The 20370-nt window shown below is 39.2% G+C and overlaps 1 protein-coding gene across 1 annotated transcript; it reads left to right on the plus strand.

Annotated features, from left to right (window-relative positions):
* Positions 1 to 295: 295 nt before the first annotated feature.
* On the plus strand, positions 296 to 17961 carry IWS1 (IWS1 homolog (S. cerevisiae)). Its single transcript, XM_009319038.1, has 14 exons — positions 296 to 408; positions 7009 to 7723; positions 8351 to 8546; positions 8790 to 8847; positions 9202 to 9302; positions 10060 to 10210; positions 11888 to 11970; positions 12259 to 12388; positions 13546 to 13663; positions 14423 to 14534; positions 14732 to 14788; positions 14979 to 15090; positions 15695 to 15855; positions 17555 to 17961. Exons 2-13 carry the CDS (start codon positions 7042 to 7044, stop codon positions 15821 to 15823), a joined length of 1929 nt encoding a protein of 642 aa, XP_009317313.1. The 5' UTR covers positions 296 to 408; positions 7009 to 7041; the 3' UTR covers positions 15824 to 15855; positions 17555 to 17961.
* The last annotated feature ends 2409 nt before the right edge of the window (positions 17962 to 20370 follow it).

Consider the following 20370-nt stretch of genomic DNA (forward strand, 5'->3'; position numbering starts at 1 on the left):
CGTGATCGCAGCACAGCGGCCGCCTTATTATTAGTTCGGTGTTTCGATTAGTGTATCAGTCACTGCTTGCGTGCATGTTATAAGTAGTTTTGCGATCTCTGAGGGGGTATCCGTGGTGGTTTTGCTCCAAACCTTTCCAATAGATACCCCCTCTGTTTTTCTGTAGTAGTGCACTGTTAGAACGAGAGTCTGTAGTGCTACCTGGCTCCCTGTTCATCATCACTGTCAATGCTCTTTTAAACACTGGGAAATCTCACTGAGCTTTCCTTTTCTTTACTTAACTTTGGAGCAGATGATGGTGGAGCTACTCCAGTGCAAGACGAACGAGATTCAGGATCTGATGTTGAAGATGAAGGAAATGAGCAGCATTCTGGATCTGAGAATGGAAGTGTAGGGCACCATTCAGAGGTACTACTGGAACTTTTATCTAGATAAAGATTACTCTTCTATAAACTGATTTTTTTCTTCTTTTTTTAAGAGGCATTTTCTCTTAACTGAGACTTATGTGTTTATTCAGTTGTTCTTAAGGGTCCCATCTGGCAAAACTACTTCCAGAAAGAATTGTGTCAGATAATCTCTTGACGAATACGTAGGAGAGGGTCTTTTTTATTTTCCTTCTTAATTCTTATAATAGCATTCACTGTTTTGTACTAGGAAAAGTTTAATATTGTTATACTCAATTGCAACAAGATAAACTTTTTGGGTTTGAAATTCTAAGCAATGGATTATGAGGAATTTTACCTCAAATTCTGCACAGTAATATAAAACCACACATTATGGAGGCATAGATTTCCTTACCAAAGAATAAATGCTCTCCCATCTTCCATCTTTCCTCTCAGATGTGAGTGTTGACTCTCAAGTCTATTTTGTGCTATGTTTTTCACTTTGTCACTCACAAAGGAGCAGGTCTCCATGTGGAGCAGGAGCAGGTTAAGATTCCTAAATGGGATCTGGTCTTCCTCTGAAGAGTTTCTTGCTTCGAGAAGCCTACACCATGAAAAGGGTGGTAATTCTTTGATCCAGGGTTGTATGTGGGGGAGAGTCACTTAACTTGTGGATTGACTATTTTGGTTGAAAAGAGATTCTGGTAAAAGTGAAGGTTCCTTTTAGGTTTCCAGGACAGTTTTGGAGTTAATCTTAATTTTTAGGAATTTTTTGTGACTTGAAATAGAATTACATCAGGTCTTACTAGGAAGGAATAATTTTGGCCTGTGAACTCATGTATTCTGCCAGCAAAGTTACGTTATAGAGAACTTTTTAATACTCATAAAAACTGTAATCAAAGCCATTTCATTCTGTTCTGCGTATTTTGTTGCATTTTATGTAAAGATCAGGATTCAATCTGACTGGTTTTTTAGTGGTTATACCTTTTAAAAATAGCTTAATGAAGCAAGGAAGAACCAGATACATTCACAAAGATTGCTCTTGCAAACATTGCTTAAATGGCTTAACATTGCTTAAATGGCTTTTGATAAAATAGATTGCTCTTGCTAACATTGCTTAAATGACTTTTGACAGTATTGTATAAAATGGTGCCTAGTGAAATGTCTGTAAACACACCAAGTGATAACAAAATGTACTGGAGACCCCCCCTATGGCGAGTGATAACAAAATGTACTGGAGACCCCCCCCTATGGCGAGTGATAACAAAATGTGCTGGAGGCCCACCCCATGGCGAGTGATAACCAGACATGTGGGAGACCCACCATATGACGGGTGAACGTGCTGGTTATAAAAGGTCTCCAAAGAACGATAATGGGGGGGCATGGCTTAGGAGACGACTCCCCATGTTCCCCCAGCGCTGAATAAACATACCTGCTTTACAATTCTATCTGAGAGTTGTGAAGTTACATTTCCGCGCGTCACTTAAAATGCATGATGTGGTATACTGTAGCAGGCTGATGTGTCAAAAGGCTCAACTGCTGTGGTATAACTTGCAATCCTTTTTTTTTTTTTTTTTTCCTCCTCCACCCCTTTATTGAATTCATACTTCCCTCAGAGTTAGAAAGTAGATGAAGATTTTATATTTGTATAAAGTGAAAGTTTTTCCCATGTATTTGAATTTAAGTGTAAAGCAGATTTGGAATTTATTTTTTTTAAAAGGTGTTGATATTTACAATGGAAGAAATTGATTTGGTGTGAGGCAGCATCTCTTATTGTGAAAATCAGGATTTCAGTGTGGGAGAAAATATGTTTTTCAGCATGGGAGAAATAACTGTCTTTCAAAGGGATTTAGTACTTCTGTTTTAATGAAAAAAAAAAATGGTGATGAGTGTATGGAGAGTCATGTTGCTGCTACAATAATATTAAGCTTTTTCTGCTGTGTATGAAAACTTGGTCATTTGTTCTTACCCTTCTGTACTCCGGTGGGATTTTAATTTTACTTACTGTGGCAAAGTAGTTGGAAATCTGGCCTAAACAACAGGTAGTTGATTATTACTTACATCTTCAGCATGTCTTTTTCAGATTTAAATAACCAGAAGGTAGTAGGACCTATTATCATTGTTAACTGATCCTCTTCGTGTGGCTGCATTAAGGGCTTTGTTCTGTGATGGCTGTTGAATATTCCTCTGTAGATAAAATACTTCAGAAAGTCCATTAAAAAAAACCCCTCCTCCCCAAAAAAAGAACTAAAACACCTTTCTGTCCAATAGTGAATGTGAACCTTCAAGCCTTAGTGCTTTATTTGATTTAGTTCAAATCGTAAACATTTGAGTGTTTTGTTTTGTTATGAAGTCTTACATTCTTAGTCTTCCCTATATCAAATTCAAAATGCAGTAGTGTGGAGCAGCTGTCTCTGAAAGGAATAACTTTCAGTGATTTATCATATTATTTACCCTAAATATTCTCTCATCCTCTTATTTCCTTCATCTTTAGGAATATGTGGGAGGAATGACACTCAAAGGTAATAAAACCTTTGAGACAGCCTAATCAGTTAAGTCTATTTAATTACTATTTCGTCTCTAATTTAGAACTCAGATGTAAAGAACTGAAGTTTTAAACTTTCAAACTTTTTTTTCAGGTTCTTAACTTTAAAGAAAAGGGGAATCCTGAGGAATTACTTATGTAGGTCTCAGGTATGTGGGTTTTTCTTTTCCACAATTCTTTTCTGGCTTTCCTTCCCCCAATCCCACTTTATCTATAAATGTTCTCCTTGATGTCCTTACCAATTCTGCTTTACACAAATAGAATTAGATAACACATAGTTTTAGTACAGTAATGAATATGAAATCATGTTTACAGTGTTTGTACAAGTCAGGCTCATATGGAAATCTTTAATGACTTAGATTCTTACACTTTCACCAAGTCGCTGCTGTCTTCATGAATTAAGTTATGGTTTGACTGTGACTGTTAACAAACATATACAAATATCTTACATTTCTGAAAAAAGATAAACTTGCTGATCTGACTACGATGGTTATGTATGCCTTAGTTTAACAGTTGTCATTCATGAGATTGTAGTGGATGGGTCAATTTTGTTGAACTTACTAAATTATCAAAGTAGTACCCCTTAAAAGTGGCTGCATGTTGATCCAATAAACTACTTGCTAACTGAAATTTTTATGTAGAAGGATAACACTGTAAATTTGATTTTGATGTATTCCTTATTTTATACTGTACTAAAGCCTCATGTTATAGAATTCTTCCAGTTAAAAAAAATTAAGGACATCTCAATTAAAATGTTTATAGATAAAGAGGAGGAAGAAAAGAAAGCAAAGGAATTAGAGAAAAATGCAGTAGCAATTACCTGAGACCTACTTGTTTTTGAGGATGTCTGATCTTTTATTTTAATTAAGTATTTGGAAAAGGAAAAATAGAAAACTCCAAAGTTATATACTTGATTTCTTTGAAAACATCTTTTTAGAGACGAACTAGTAAAAAAAAAGGGGGGGGGGAGGGGGGAAGGGGAGACTATCCTGCAGAATTTAGTCATCTTACTCTAAAGTTGTATGCACTTTTTATATCAAGTATATTCCAAAACATTCACAGATTCATTAGTTGTATTCAGAAGACCTTTGCACTGATGGCTATGGACAGGGCCCGTCTGTTCTGTGTAGGCTGTGAGCGAGTCAGCTCTGTCTCAGCTCTGCTTTAGAAGATGCTCAGTTATGTTAATGTGCTGAGTCTGAGGTAGTGTGTGTCATCTCTCTGCTGGGATTACTGACTTGACTAATATAACGGTGTGCTTTTCTGGGTTAGCTCTGGTTGAGCTTTCCAAACTCAGGACTAGAGTAGATGGTGCCTGTCTGCCCAATCTGTGTAGGAGCACCTGTATTATCTAAGTGGTTCTTCTGTAGGTGATTGTATCACAGTAGAGTTCAGCTGCTATAACCACTGGGATTCTGTGGTGCAGAGCACTGTATAATCACAGTGTGAGCTAATTAGGATGCATGTCTGCTCTCCCTCCCCAAACATCATCGTTCTCAAGAGTGATTGTCAGTTTGCAGTAACAGATTATAGATTCAATATATTGTAAAGTGCTTCAGTAATAATGCTGTATAATTGTAATGACTTCTTACCGGGTATTTTGCGTAGGAAGTTCCTTGTAATTTAGTAATGTGTTCTGAAGAGGTGCATATATAACCTGCAGCCACACTTCTGACCTTAGAAGTGTTTAAGAATCATTATGGATACCATTAGTTGTTCACCAAAGACTTTCTGGACTGGCAGTCTGGAAGGTGATGAGCCTATTAGTTTGAACAGGAGTATTTGTATTGTTTTCCTTGGTTTTGTTTAGCAAAATCCCTTATTAGTGCTGACATAATTATCAGTATCTATTCAGCATTAGCCATATGAAATCAAGAGAGGACAGACAAACCCACGAAAAATTATTAGGTAGGAAAATAAGGCTTAAAGAATTTCTACTATTACAAACATCAATTTCAGTGTAGACCTCTGCATTTCAGTACTTCTCAATGACCTTACCTGTAACACTGATGTAAAACCTGTTTCCTGTTACATTTGCAGCAGCAGTTTTCTTTAATCTTAAAATAATACAGTCAGAGAAAATACATCACATACACATGTTGTTAGTTTATGTGGGAGATACTGCACAGGAGAGGGCAATTGAATTAATTTTTTTTTGTAAGAAAAAAAAAGAATAAAATCCCATAACAAGCTGAGAGCAGTTGAGTGTGTGTATGGTCTTCCTCAGCTGTGCATCCTCAGTTCTGTAACTTCTTAATCTTCATATTTAATTCTTTAAAATTCCAAATTCAGGTTTTAACAGAACCATGTTTCCTTTCTGTAAGGAGAAATGAGAAATACTGAATAATGCCACTAGGATGATTGAAAAGACTAGCATCGCTGTAGAGACAGGGACAAGCAGCAGAGAGAAGACTACTCACTCAGATTGTCACAGCAGCTGTTTTGTAGCTAGCATTAAGTAACATGGAAATAGTGAAGTTGTATTTGAAGTGCATGTTTTAAAATGATATAATCCTGATTTTTTTCCATTGTGCAGTAACTTTCTGTTAGTGATTCTGCAGTAATTTAGAAGTTGTTATTTAATCGAGTGCTAGCCAAGGGAATAAATGTGTAAGGTCCAAAATCTTAAAAGCAATGTTATTTACCACTTAGTATAATTTTGGAGGGAGTAGTTCCTGAAAGCAATTAAAATTAATGTTATTTAAAATTCCTTCTTAATCATACTTTTAAAGATTAATAGTATTGTTTGTTGTAGGTGTAGGATAGATACACCTTCATTATTTTGTATGGCTCTGAATGTGGGAGTAGAATGACTATAGAAAATAAAAATGGATAGAAAGTTTGTCTTTCCAAGGAAATTAAATTGCTGACAAAAAAGATTTGGAAGCTCCGGGACATACAGGTCTTAAAGTACCTCCTAGGACAATAAATGGTTTGCAGATATGCTAGTGGAAGGAGTCTATAGCTGAGACAAAATCACCCCTGAGAAAAGCCTGGCTGAAAAGTGGAGTTGAGTATGTAGCAAAGAAGTTCTTTTTACAGTATTGTTCTTTTCAGTTGAAAATGGGATTATTGTGACAGTGACTGAGAGGTGTACTGAGTTAATGAAATGAGCGTTCAAGAGTCTAGTTTTGTTTTCTCAGGTAAATGCAATTGAGATTTTTTTTTTCCCAAGAAGAAACTAGATGGTGTAGGAAAGATAAAACAAGATGTTGTCAGTAATGATATTGACAGGTGGCTTATGAAAGGTTTTTCCAAAAATGGAGCATGTGGCTCAGTCTTTCTTGTCTTGTAGAAAAAGACATAAAAGATTGTGTTTCAATTCTAAAGTTTTAAGAAGATCGGTGTATTTGTACATAGGTTATGTCAGATGTCTGGATAGGCGTGGGAGCTATCAGCTTAAGGGAGAGAAGCGTTGAATCTGTTCTTACATTCTTACACATTGAAACACAAAACTTGTTAACAGTAATACTCTGAAAGGTCTGACTAAAACTTTATTGCTGTTTTTGGTAGGCTTTTGGTCTTGACATGTTCTTAAATAAGTTTCCTTGGCAAAGAAGGAAAGGGCACAAGCTCTCGTGAGCTTCGCTTGGAAAGTAATGCATGTGCAGTTTCAGTAAAATGTATTTCATACAAAAAACATCTGTTTGAGATCTTAAGAAAAAGAAAATGACAAGTGTGAGATACTGTTTCTTGCCTTATTACTGGGGATTTGGACTAAACCACTTCGAAGGCCTGACTTTTTAAAATAAAAGCATTAAGCATTTACCTTCAAGGAACTGGACCCTTCTTAGACATGTTTATTTGAGCGTGTTTTAAATTCTGTTACCATTTCCAAAATATGATTGAGCTGCAGGGTGCACAGAGTTCCATTGATCTCTTAATATTTTTCTTGATCTGAAGTATTTGATATTCCTTTGATGCAAATTGTCTAATACTTATTTCTGTATAGAAAGTATTTCAGTTTGCAGTACCTTGGGTAATCAAATTGGAGGAAGGACAAGCAAAAATTCAGAACATTTTTTGTTGACTTTTTAAGTTTTTTTTGCTTAGTTGCCTGAGATTATTTTTCTCTTTCAGAATGAACACAGTGATGGAGATGATGATGGGCAAATGGGAGAGCCTCATATGACAGACTCTGAAAATGAAGATATCCCAAGGCAAAAAGACAGTGACTCAGATAATGAGGATCCTCCAAATCACAGTGTAAGTGATTCAGACAATGAAGCAGCTCATGGAGGGAAAGACAGTGATTCTGATACTGAGGACCGTCCAAATCAGCATTTAAGTGACTCTGAAAATGAAGATGCCTTAAATCATCGAGCAAGTGACTCTGAAAATGGAGAACCTCACAGGGATCACAGTAGTGATTTTGAAAATGAGGAAACACACAAGCAGCCGGCCAGTGACTCAGAGAGCGAGGAGCTCCACAAGCAGCCAGCCAGTGACTCAGAGAGCGAGGAGCTCCACAAGCAGCCGGCCAGCGACTCGGAGAGTGAGGAACTCCGCAAACAGCCGGCTAGCGACTCAGAGAGTGAGGATGTTTCCAGACACAAACAAGAAATAGAGTCTGAGGATAGTGATGGGGAGGACAGGAAGGAGGAGGTGCAGAATGACTCTCACCATTCAGATAATGAACATGTAAGGGAAAGATTTCAAGGCTCTGACAGTGAAGAGGAAGCTCCTAAGAGACGAAAAATATCGGATAGTGATGAAGAAGAGAAAGAGGAAGAGAAGACAGTGAAGAGGAAAACAGCCATCCTTTCTGACAGTGAGGATGACAATGAGAACACACGTAAGGAACTGTAGTGTGAAAACAAAAATGTGGTGTGACAAGCAGTAGTGTTAAATCATTGTTTTTATTTGAAGAAAGCATCTAAGATAAATATGAAACCATAAAGCAAATTGTTTTTAGAGTACAACTGCATTTGTAGAAGCTATTGTTCTAACTGCATTTCTGTGTGAATGTATATCTAATAGTTTTGAGTAATAAGTAGGTCTAATAGAAGTAAAAGAGAAGACTGCAGTGATCTTGCTTTATACTGTGTTGATTATTCCTGTTAGTCATTTCTCTACTTTGTTGTTATTTCTCTAGTCTTTTTTTTCTCGTTCCCCCCCCCCCCCCCCCCCCCTCCCCGGGGGGGGGGGGCGGCCCCCCCCCCCCCCATATACTGGGGGTGAGAGTCGGTTTTGAAATTACAAGTTTTTACGGATAGATGTGGTGTATGGAAACTTCAGTTACTGATTGAATAAAACAGATTTTAGAATGGATGTGTTTTTTAAGAAATGGCAATGATCTTGTGTAGGAAGGCTAGTCAGCTTCCCTCTTGTCCAAATTGTACTTGGGAGAGTATTTTTTTTGAAAGTACCAGTTGTCGCCTCTGTTACTAGGACGTGTAGTAATGCTCCTTTCTGTTGGCAGCTGCAAAAAAAGTACGAATCCTTTCTGATGTCGAAGAATCAGATAGCGATGCTACTTCAGAGAAATCTGACAAAAGGAAGAAAAATATTGTATCGGATAGTGAGGAAGAAGAAGAAGAAAGAAAAGAGAATGTTGGGAAGAAAAAAGAAGAGAAAGACCTGTTTGGCAGTGACAGTGAATCTGGAAATGAACAAGAGTAAGTGCTTCTGGGAATATGAATTCCTTCAGGGTTGCAGATAGTGAGACTGATCGTGAATCGAGAATGGATGAATCCCAGCCAGAGAATGATTGTCCACCTTCATTGGTGGTGTGAAGAGGAAGGTCAGTAGTAGGTGGCAGAAGGAAAGGTGGATCTCCACACAGTCATTAGAAATTTTGCAGAAAACGCACTTCTCATTGTTGCAGTCTAAATAGATAAATGTTACTGTTACCTTCACAGGAACCTGATTGCAGATATATTTGGAGAATCTGGTGATGAGGAAGAAGAGGAATTTACAGTAAGTGTTATTGTGGATGTCTCTTGTTCGCTTGCTAGATCTAATCTTCACAGGAAGGTACTCCAGAATGACTTTTAGGGTTTGGACTCATGTTCAAGGATGTGCTGTATCAGGAGGGAAGCTTTGTATCTGCTGAACTCACTGAGGTGGTCTTTGGGTTAAATGACATTTATAGCTCTTCTGTTGGGAGAGTTATTGGTGTGAAAGTCACAGGTGGAATTAGGCAGCCTTTGTTCCTCTTTCTTCTAGATCCTCTGCAGACTTACCTGAAGCTTTTCAAGTATCAGTGTCAGGTGCCTGAGTAGATGCTCAATCTTAAGCCATACACTGATTTGCACTGTCTTTACCCATCAGGGTTTTAACCAGGAAGATTTGGAGGAAGAGAAAGGTGATGCAGACATGAAGGAGACGGCAGATGAATCGGACTCTGATGATAACATCAAAAGAGGGAAGCAGTAAGTCAGTGTGTTACGTACTCCTTTGTTAATAGCAAATGCAATATTTTAGGGCTCTTCCAAAGACTGGCTAGACTTCTTAGTTTAGAAAGGCACGGGACTGTTTCTACAGAAAGTGTGTTCTCATGAACTACGACAGAAGGTCCTCTCAGCTTGTACAGTTTAGTCACTTGGCAGCCCATAGCGGATAACCTATGCTGCTGCTTCAGAGAACACTATTTCCCGGTTTGCATCAAAATCTGAGTGAAATTAGTGTCTAATCAAACAAGCATCTAACTCTGCTTTTAGCAGTTCAGCATTGGAGTCACAGGTATGTTTCTCTGCTGGTGTAAGGGATAAGGTATGGCAAGATTTGCCATTGGCATGTCTCTCGTTTCCTTTCTATCTGCTCCAGTAGCGTCAGAGCAGTGTATTGCAGGTACAGGAAAGCTAAATCTTTGTCAGCTTCAGTGACGGCTTTAGCACATTTTACATTTTTACAACCCTGGGTATTACATGTGTGCATGTTGTTAGCTATTTCAGCAAGGTCTTGCAGACTTCTGAGGGCATCTCAGAGCCATTGATGCCCTTTGCTAGTTTCCCGGTTTGTATACTGAAGATAACTAATTATCTTACAGGGACATTGAGACATAATGCTTGTAGATTTATTGGAGAATTTTTGAAAGGTTACGCTACAGAAATACAAAATTACTTCCTACAAAGACAGTAAGATCCAATCCTCTTCTGACCATCAGCAAACTCTCTTCTTGCATTTCAGTATGGACTTCATGTCAGATTTTGACATGATGCTGCAACGAAAGAAGAGTATGAGTGGCAAGCGTAGACGAAACCGTGATGGTGGAACTTTTATTAGTGATGCAGATGATGTGGTCAGTGCTATGATTGTGAAGATGAATGAAGCTGCTGAGGTGAGTGTTCTAGGCTCCAAAGACACCTTAAAATCCAGTTCCATTCTATGAGAACATCTTGTGATCAGTAAAACACAGAAATCTGGTTGGTACTCAGGAGGAGTAATCTGTACGCTACAGAAAGCCTCCAATATCTAAATAACAGTTTAAATGTTATTTTGCTATTCTGAATTAAAACATTTCTTCTGTTGAAATTTGGCGGAAGTATTTATTAATTTTAAAGATTAAAAGTAGTTAACTTGCTAAACTTTGATCAGCTGAGATCAACTGTCCTATAAAAAGGGATGTATACGTGTTCTATAAACTACATGAATAAGTATATCAAACACTGAGAAAGGGACTATGTTTTAATTTCCTTATACAATTACTAGCATGTGTAGTACTTCGGTATTTGTTCCTGAGAAGAACCCTTTTCTAAGCTGTTTGAATGACAGTGCTGTGGTAAATGATGGTAGAGCAACAGAATTATGGGAAGTTCTGCCTTGGCAGAGTGCCTTTTTCAAGGAGTCACGTTTAATATGTTACTGTGCAAGGTTTATTGGGGTCTTGCCTTTTGTCGGGTATCTTTTGTTGTAGTTGTCATTTTGTTGGAGTAGCAATCAAATTAACGAACAGCACTGCGAAACTCATTAAAACTGATTGGGGGGAATATACAGACCTTTAGAAAGAGGAATCTTACAAATAACAACAAAAAGGAATCTTTCTGAGAATAAGATAAGAAGGTTAATGTGTTTGGGGAGGAAGGGGAGAGTGAGATAGTGATCTGGGAGACAAATTAGACTTTCTTGGTCTTGATAAGAAAGTCTTTCTTGGGCAAGATGATAGCCAAATGTTTCAAATTAAGCCATAAAGTTTGAAATGCTGGAGAGAAGGAAGAGCTGAGCTCCAGTATTGTGGTGTCTTTGCTTCTCTAGCATGTGCCTGTCAAACCGTTCTGGGGCATGAAGAGGGGAAGAAGGGCATTAGAACAATCTCCTCCCTTGCAATAAAAAAAACATTGTGCAGAAATAGCCTTCAGTGGATTAAGATGAGTGAAAGGAATTACCACAGCAGGACATAAATCTGTTGATTGTAATGGGTCTTTTTGGTATGGGAGCCCAAGTACTGAACAGATAGTGACATTATGGCCTTGGATGATAGTCACTTTGAAACCCAGACTTTGTTTTAGCACGTGATGCACATTTGTGTGCTCTTGTGTTACTTGCACCATGCTTCATCCTGAACTTCTAGGTTACCAGTTACATTCTTAGCTGAAGTGAATACACATTTTCTCACTTCCTGTTGTTTTGGTTAGCTATTTTTCTGTTGTTCAGGTGAGATTTTACTAACAAAGTTTCTAGGTTATGTGTGCATAGCTAGCATGGAGGACTCTGGATACCTCCAGTTTATTGCAATCAACCTAAATCATGAAGTAGAAAAAAATGTAATTTTAGGGGGGATCTCCTAATGTGATGCTTTTAAGGAAAATTGACTAAGGTGGGGACCTTTTTTTAAGAGAAGTCATCATATAATGCATTTTGGGGCTCTAGAAAGATGGAGCAGGGTACAAAGTTAGTGTGATCCTGCCAAAGTTGCACTTCTCATTTAATAGACTCATCTCTTTCCTCCAAATGTAAAGGATGAGAGTTGCTGATTCTTCTTTTGATTAACTTGCACTGATTCTTCAACTCCCTACAGGAGGATCGACAGCTGAATACACAAAAGAAACCAGCACTAAAGAAATTAACTTTGCTACCAACTGTAGTTATGCATCTTAAAAAGTAAGTTGTCATTCTCCCAGTTAATTATCATCTTGGGGAATATTGGGAATTTGGTAGATTTCATGGAGTGACATTACAGTTGCACTGAGTATGCAGTGAAACACTGTTTTTTCTTCCAAGTAAATGCTGGAGCTAGGTGGCCTCAAAAACCTAAAATTCTATGTAATTTTACTTGTTAATTTAACAGGAAACAAACTCATATGCACTATTGTGCTGAAGGAACATCACATCTTAAGATTTTGATGTATCATATGACTTTGTGGCTTCTCTTTACTTTAAAATTTCTAGGCAGGACCTCAAAGAAACTTTCATCGATAGTGGTGTTATGTCTGCCATCAAAGAGTGGCTTTCTCCTCTTCCAGACCGAAGTCTGCCAGCACTAAAGATACGAGAGGAGCTTCTGAAGATCCTGCAAGAGGTTTGAAGCTGACTTTCAACCATATTTGATTCGTGGCTTCTCCATGGTTTTACAGTCATGTGCTTTAGGGAAATGTTTGGTGATAAATGTACTGCAGCTGCTACCAATGGACTGTGCAGTGAAATACACAAGGAAGCAAACTGCAAAATAGATGTGTTTGTTTAAAAGTCGCATCATTTTAATGAGTCTTACGTTGTAGACATGCTGTCTAGCTGAACAAAATTTGGCTAGGGAACTTCAGGCACGTAATTGTTGTTATGAATATTTTGCCCATGTTCAAAACAAAGTGAAGAGCTCTGCTAGCAGCAGGCCACAAGACATTTCTGAGAGTCTCACGTGAACTACAGGCATGAAGTTCTCTACCCTCTCTCAGGGAGTTACGTGCTATGGCATTTCTAGATTCTTGATAAATCTCAACTGCTTAGTCACTTATCTTCCCTCGTTCTCAGTGGCTCATACGTTGTGATTGGTCACTTTAATTTGTCTTTGCTGCATTCAAAAAATAAGCGTGGCATAGTCTTGATAGTGAAGTAGAAGTGAAATTTTTCTTGCAGCACCACTAGCTGGTTTTATTTGACTGAAGCTCTAGAAATATTTCTCCTTGCTAAGAATTTGCAAGAGTTCTGCCTGAATTTAAGTTATTTGGCCCTGCCTGCCTGTTTCAGGTTTATGCACAAAGTTTAATGAAGAGTCATTTGCTATGTATCCCTGAGTTTTTCCTCTCTCACGGTCCCTTCTCTTTTCTGGTCTATTAAAGTGTGCAGTGCACTAGAAAGCCTGTCATACCCAGTGTAGACTTTTAGCGTTTGTAGCTAAGCTGATTACTTGAATGCTTTTGCCACGTAAGTTTTTATCTTTATAAAACGAATGCTTTGAAGGCAGTAACTCAATTCTTGGGTAATATACGCAAAAGACCATTTGGAGTAAATAGTTCTGGAAACTTACTTAATTTTGTGTATAAGAACCAAAATGTTAAGGCTAATTTCTGGGTTTTGGTGTTTGATACTTTAACCAATTCCTAGTGAGACAATGAAAAATGCTAATTTTTCTCAAGCTTATTCTGAAGGTGGATTTTGGTCTTTTTGCAAAGTTCAATGACACCATTAATGTTCAGACATAATTTCTTGCTATTTTCTGACTTTTCCTTTACCCTGCAGCTGCCCAGTGTGAGCCAAGAGACCCTGAAGCACAGTGGCATTGGACGAGCTGTGATGTACCTCTACAAACACCCCAAAGAGTCGAGACCTAACAAGGATATGGCAGGGAAGCTAATCAGTATGTAAACCTCCCTTTGCCTTGTATCAGTGAGATTTCACTGATAATTTAATTTCTGCATCAGTCTTTCTGTTGCATGTTTTTTGCTATCGTCTGTAGTAGAATTAATTCTGCAATGTAGGAATCTCAACTAATCTGTTTCATTGCTTTGTTTCTAGAGCTCTTAACAAACGCTGTTACATTAACTTCTGCATGCACCTCTTCCTCTTTCATTCTTGTTCTAAACCGGAGGATGGCATTTATTTTGCCCAGATTCTCTCTTGGCTAGTTATCTAGATCTCACGTACTACAAAGGCAGGAAGGTACTGCCAGAAGACTGTTTATTCCATGGGCTTCAGAGAGATCTTGGATGACTGAAAGTTTACTTCTTAAACAGCTGTAGTCCATGTGTAGTGCGTTCCATCCTGTATAACTGCGAACTGATCATAAACTTATGTTTTTTAGGAACTATTTTGCATATTTCTAAAATAGCATTCACTGTGGCATGCAGGAGTTCCTGACACTAAGTATTCTAAGAGCTCAGAGAGATTCTAAAAGAGCAGGCAACAGCAAGAGACTCCATGGGTGAAAGCTCTTTCTTACTGTCCACAAGGCTGGGTTTCCCTGAAATATTAAGGGCTCAAAAACCATTTGTTTGGTTGAAAGAAAGTGTAAATACTTGCCATAAACTTTGAAAGCTGTATTTGGTCACCACAGTGGTTTGGAGATAAATTTCAAAGGCCTAGCATTTGTTAACCAATTTTATTATTTTTTTAATAGATGAATGGTCTCGACCCATCTTTGGCCTTACCTCAAACTACAAGGGCATGACAAGAGAAGAGAGGGAACAGAGAGATTTGGAACAGATGCCTCAGCGAAGGAGACTGAGCAGGTAGGAGTAGCAGGCAGAAACATGAAATCCTTCTTTCTAAGACTCCATCAAGAAAAAGTGGTGTGTAAATATTAAGGGAAATAAAAGGATAGTAAGTTATGACCTCTCTCTTTTCTTTTACCACACTTGACTGTCTTTTAAAATTACTATCTTTCTCTGTGTATAAATGCCTATATAAAATTTTATTCTTCTTGCAGCTCTGGTGGTCAGACTCCCCGCAGGGACCTGGAGAAAGTGTTAACTGGAGAGGAAAAGTAGGTTGGATTTTTTTTTTTAATTTTTGATTAGAAAAAAGTATTTCGGTGGTACTGACAATATGCAATTTGTTTTGAGGTTTTAGAGGCAATGGTTATGCAGCGTGTTTCAGAGGTGTAACACGCTATATTGCTTGTACTTCTTTCTGTGTAAGATTTGTCTCTAACAGTCACATCTTTTTTTCTGCAGGGCTCTTAGACCCGGAGACCCCGGGTTCTGTGCCCGTGCGAGGGTGCCAATGCCCTCCAACAAGGACTATGTGGTCAGGCCAAAGTGGAATGTGGAGATGGAGTCCTCCAGGGTAAGCACTGCGGTGTGGGGATAGCTTAGCCTCTCCTAGTGACTCTGTACCTAAGCTGTCTCTGATTAAGCCTGGGAATCTCTCACCTTATTGCTGTGGTTACTGTACAAAACGGTAGTTCTTTCAAGCGCCTCTTCTAATTTGAGCAGACAGTAAGTTCTGCTATCAAGTGGGCTGTTTTAAGCTCATCAGATACTTTCACTCAGGTATTGTTGCTTCTCTAACCAAAAAGAGATTTCCATATTAACTATTCTAGAGTTTCTCTCTAGGGTGAGAATTTGATTACAGGCCTCTTATTTTAGAGCATTTTGAACTAAAGCTGCAATTCAATAAGAGTGTCACTGATATTTTCATACCTCTCCCAGCTTTTGTATCATGTTCTTCTGATAATATTCCAGTTTGGGAAAACTTTGAGGTTTTGGTAAACATTAACAGCTTCAGTAGAGGCCTTTGCCTTGCCTTATTTGGTTCATCCATCTACCACGTACAGTTTAATTTAAAAGCGGAGTGCGTGGTAGAACACATGTAAATGGAAGAAGTAATAATTACTGTGCTTTCTGCTGTTATCTCTCCTTCTGTGCATTAATTGAGATATTGTTTCTAGCCCGGGACTATTAAGAGAGGTATTAGTCGCTTGGAAAAACACAAGAGACGGTTTGCTGAACAGAAACGACTCAGCAAAGTGCATCGGGCCATCAAGTTCAGCATTGAAGGCAACAGGATGCCCCTGTAGCCATGACACTCCGCCTTCCCCAAGTTTGAGAGGTATCCCTCAAGGGAGGTGTGAACAGTGCATGTGCTTCAGCTGTTGGCAGTTTGCACATACAGGAAAGGAGTGGGTACACCCTAACTTAAACTTGGAAAACTCTCCTTGTATTGTCTCTTGTCTGTACTGTGACCTAAAAGGTAACTTGTACAGGAAAAAAACAGGCTGTAGCACGTAACATTTGCCACGATACCTGCCTCGACAGTGACAGGTGTTAAATGAAAATACCTGTTCTCAGAAATAGCTTTGCACCACCTGTGGTTTTGAATGCTGTTCTGACATAATTAGGTTCTCCAGGTTTACCTGAACTGACACACAGGAATTCTTAGCCCTTAGTATAGGACCTTGTGTCACTCACTGTATATCAACATCTGTGGCTGACGTTTTACTGGTCCAAAGGAAGGTATTTTTCCCACCTACTCCTTCAAGGAAGTTGAGTGATGTGAGACTTCAGGGGCGGTTGACAGGAGGCAGACAATGAGACCTCTGCAGACCAGGGGGAGAAGAATCCCCTGCTGTGAATGCGGGGTGGAGGGAGATCAATCAAAGACGTGCATCAGTGTGGGAATTGTTTTGACAATTTCTAGTCTGCGTTTCAGTTCTGTGAGCAGGGCTGCCATAAACTAATAGTGACAGGAAGAGGCTAACACAAATGGTAGGTAACTGTTGAGTTTAAGCTTCATATTTATTTGTTTAAAAAAAAATATTTTTTTAAAAATCACTGTGAAATTCCAGATATAATTTCAATGAGTAGCAAACAGTTTTAGGAATAAAGTTTATTTAAAGTCAGTGTGTCAGGAGCGCCTTCCTCAGTGATGGGAACAAGAGGTTCTGTTTCTAATAGATGTTGTTTTGTCAGATACTAAGTAGCATGTTCTGGATATCTCTGTTTCTCCCAAACTTAAAAGGTGTGAAGTTTCCATGATTTACTGTTTCTGTAGTCTAGTTAGGGGAAATTGCTTTCTAGGAAGCCACGGCTATGGATTGGAAGGTCCTTGCTGTTTGTCTTTGGTGGCGTTTCTTTAAAGAATCACTGTATTTAATCTGTGCAAAATAACTGCTGCATCATCTCGGTTTTTCATTTGCAGTTAAAATACAGAGATGAAATGCAATAACTCTTCTAACAGCTGGTATGATCAGCTTAGGCATTTCTCTTGCTTCCCCCTACACCGCCTTTTTCCCAATAATCTCTTGCTTTCTAAGTACTAATCAGTGACCTTTAAAATAAATTGCGGTTTGGAATTGATGTGTCAACTCAATCCACCTCAGTTACTGTGTATTTGTATCTAAAGATCTTGCCCCCACAGGAAGGCTGTACGTATGGCACTGTAGTGCAGTGTATTTCTGACACTAAACTCCAGCCAATATAGATAGAAAACTATTCCAAACTGTATATTCAGCCAGCATGTGAACAACTAACATGGTTATTAATCCTTGTAATGTGAAAGCTTTACTGTGTGATGTTTGTGAGTGTGACTACCTCCATATATGTGATGCATATATTGGGGGAGCCGTTTTATCCACTTTGCGGGGAGAGAATGCGTGCACACCTGCACACACACACCCACCCCACCCACACCCACCCCCAGTGGCTTCATCAGCTCCCTCTTGCAGGTTTAACCTTGCATGCATCGCTTTTCTTGAACCTCTGGGACGTCTGCTTTTTTTCAGTGGTAATTATTAGTTTTATTTTTTAAGTTCCAGGGGACCTCTAAGAAAGGGGTGAGTCGACTGGACAAACAGATGCGGAAATTCACAGATATCAGGAAAAAAAGCAGATCGGCCCATGCAGTGAAAATCAGCATTGAGGGCAATAAGATGCCATTGTGACCCTTCAGAGAATACCCCATGATCTCTGCTGTAAGACAATACGCCCATAGACTCTTTGGAGACCTTTAAATTTTTTAACAACTTGTTTGGGTTTTTTTAGTGAATCTTTAAATTGTTGGTTCGGGTTCTGGTATAAGATATTGTCTGAAGACTGTGAATATGGGGACTTCTTTCTCCTGATTGTATTTAAACTTGCTCTATTGTGTCCTTTGTACAGATCACGTATTTGTTGTATTGCAACACTTTAGACAATAAAACATCTTCTGTTTTTTTGGGGGGCTGTCTGTTGATTGCTGAAGAGAATGTATGTGCCGACCACCTGGCATGTGGAAAAGCTGCCAATTGTTAATTTTCTGTTTACCGTTGTCTGTTTCCTCTTTATTCGGTGCTTTATTAATCGGTTGTTCTGTCTTTGGAGATCTACATGTATTGGTTTTGATGAGAGATATTGACTGTCTTCCACTCAAAGGATTTCATTTTTCATGAAAGCATGATGTAAAGTTCAAGAGACCAGCAGACCAACCGCTAAAAATTCCATCAGCTTCCAGCTAAAATGCTTGACGTAAGAGAGACAGCAGTATTTCACTACTATTGATCCTCCATGTGAACAGCAAAGCCTTGTGGTGACTGCTATTGGAGAACAAAGGGCTGCAGCTGAAGGGCGTTTCTGTGACGTGATAGCATAGAGTATTTTTTAAGTAAGCCAGACTTTGGAATCAAGGTTAGTGAGACTGCTCAAGAAGACCGAATATCAGATTGCTGGACCCTTCTTTTTTTGGGTGCTTTATGCAGCACTTAGATTGGCTGTGTGGAGCCTTTGCTGATACTTGCTTGGTACTGCTGTGACTTCATTTTGTAGAGTTGAAAGCCATGTAAATTTTTTTCTGTTGTTTTGCTTTGGTATTTGGGTAGCTCAGATGTGTGGTGCTCTGTAGCCCGCTCGTGACTTCTGAAAGGTTTATTTTGCCAGTGGTAAGGAGAAGGCTCCCGTCTCTGCATTAGGGGGATAATACTGCTATTTCTTTGTCCCTGGTGCTACGGAGCAACATCTTGTACCTCTGCTGCTTTACCTCTACCTCTGAAAATGTTTTTGTCTGCTGAGCTTACCTACACGAAGAGGACTCTTCTCCTTGCATGGATAACTGGCAGTTGGGATTTCACTAAGAAAGTCACCATCCGTTCCAGAGGAGCACAGCCCATTTGCTGTAATGTGTGTTCTGTAATTCTGTGAATTCTTTGAGGTAGGGATCTTGTTGGCTGACTTAGATGTGTCTGCTGTCTGCTGGCACTGATAATGGAGAGAATGTAAGTACGTGGATGCTCACATTTTAAATATGCTCCTGTGAGACTGAAGGGGACCGACGATAAAATAAAGCTGTATGCTGGGACAGGAACTTGAAGCAAAAACTGAAGGAGCGTGCCTGCGCTGGATGGAGCCTACCGAAGGAATTCCGCTTGTAAGACCACTTCACCTACTCTTGCCAGGTATGCTTATGATACAGTAACTGACCTCAGGGGTGTGTTTTTTGCATGCGAGAGTTTTCAAGGGTTTGGGTTTTTTTCCCATTTTTTAATTAAGCATTTATTGAAAGACGGGGAATTCCTTACTGCCATATTGGCAGGTGCAACTATGTGAAAAGTGAACAGTGTAGCTATTCATACCCGCGTTCCATTTGGCCCTGAAGGTCTATGCGGTTCCCCCCACAACTTTTTTTGTAGTTCTGGTACTGCAGTCATGGGAGACTGGGCTATTTTTAAATCCTAAGAGGTGGTTCCTTAAAGTGAAGTACTGACCCTAGTGGTCTTGTGCAGTCCTAACACAGTTTCTTGCCATCAAAATTAATCGTAATAGCTCAGCATCACGTGTTCTGTGAGGCAAACAAAAAGGTTGTGTTTCTCATGGAATGGTAATAATGGACTTTTATAAGGCTTTGAACAAAGCTGAGGAAGAGAACCATCAGTGTGAGTGATGGTTTTGTTTTTTAAATTAAAACTTAATTGTAAGAAAGGTCACAAAAATCAAAATGTCTTTTGACATGGGTCACAACCACCACCTACTAATTGCAGCAGAAGGAAGCAGCAGAGAAAGGTGATTCTACAGTGACAGCAACATAGGTATTCAAAGGAGATAACTAATTGGGGGATATTACTCTGGCCCACAGGTATTTTTTCACCTGCGTTTTTGGCATGGAGCACTTTTAAGTATGTGAAGCTGCTTACGATGTGTGGGGAAATCAACTTCTTAGAGGGATTGATCGTGTGTACCTAGATGTCTTTTATTTTAGGATGATAGAAAATTTGTTTCTTGCTGTGGTTGTGTGGTTTTTTGTTTGTTCCCCTCCCTCCCCCCCCTCCCCCCAGTGTGTGTGTTGACTAGTATTTCATGTCTGAATTACTGGTTTTCATCAAATACTGGGAGAGGTAAATTGTGTACATGAGGGGGTGGGGGGTGTCTTCAGAATAAAGAAAAGGGGTTTTGTTCTTAGAAAAAGTGAAAAAGGGACAGTTCTGTTACTTGCTACTTCTGCAGCTGTTTTGTAGTTCCACTTCTGTAGCGCTCTGCCCAGAGTGGGATTGGGGGTGGGAGCTTGTAGCCCATCTTCATGCCTTTCCTCACCAGCTGCTGGGGCAGAGCTGCACTGTAAGTAGCACTGCCCCCTGAGGGGGCAGGGAGCAGTAGTGTT

The sequence above is a fragment of the Pygoscelis adeliae genome, unplaced genomic scaffold (assembly GCF_000699105.1).
Source record: "Pygoscelis adeliae isolate BGI_AS28 unplaced genomic scaffold, ASM69910v1 Scaffold30, whole genome shotgun sequence".
NCBI classification, from domain to species: domain Eukaryota; kingdom Metazoa; phylum Chordata; class Aves; order Sphenisciformes; family Spheniscidae; genus Pygoscelis; species Pygoscelis adeliae.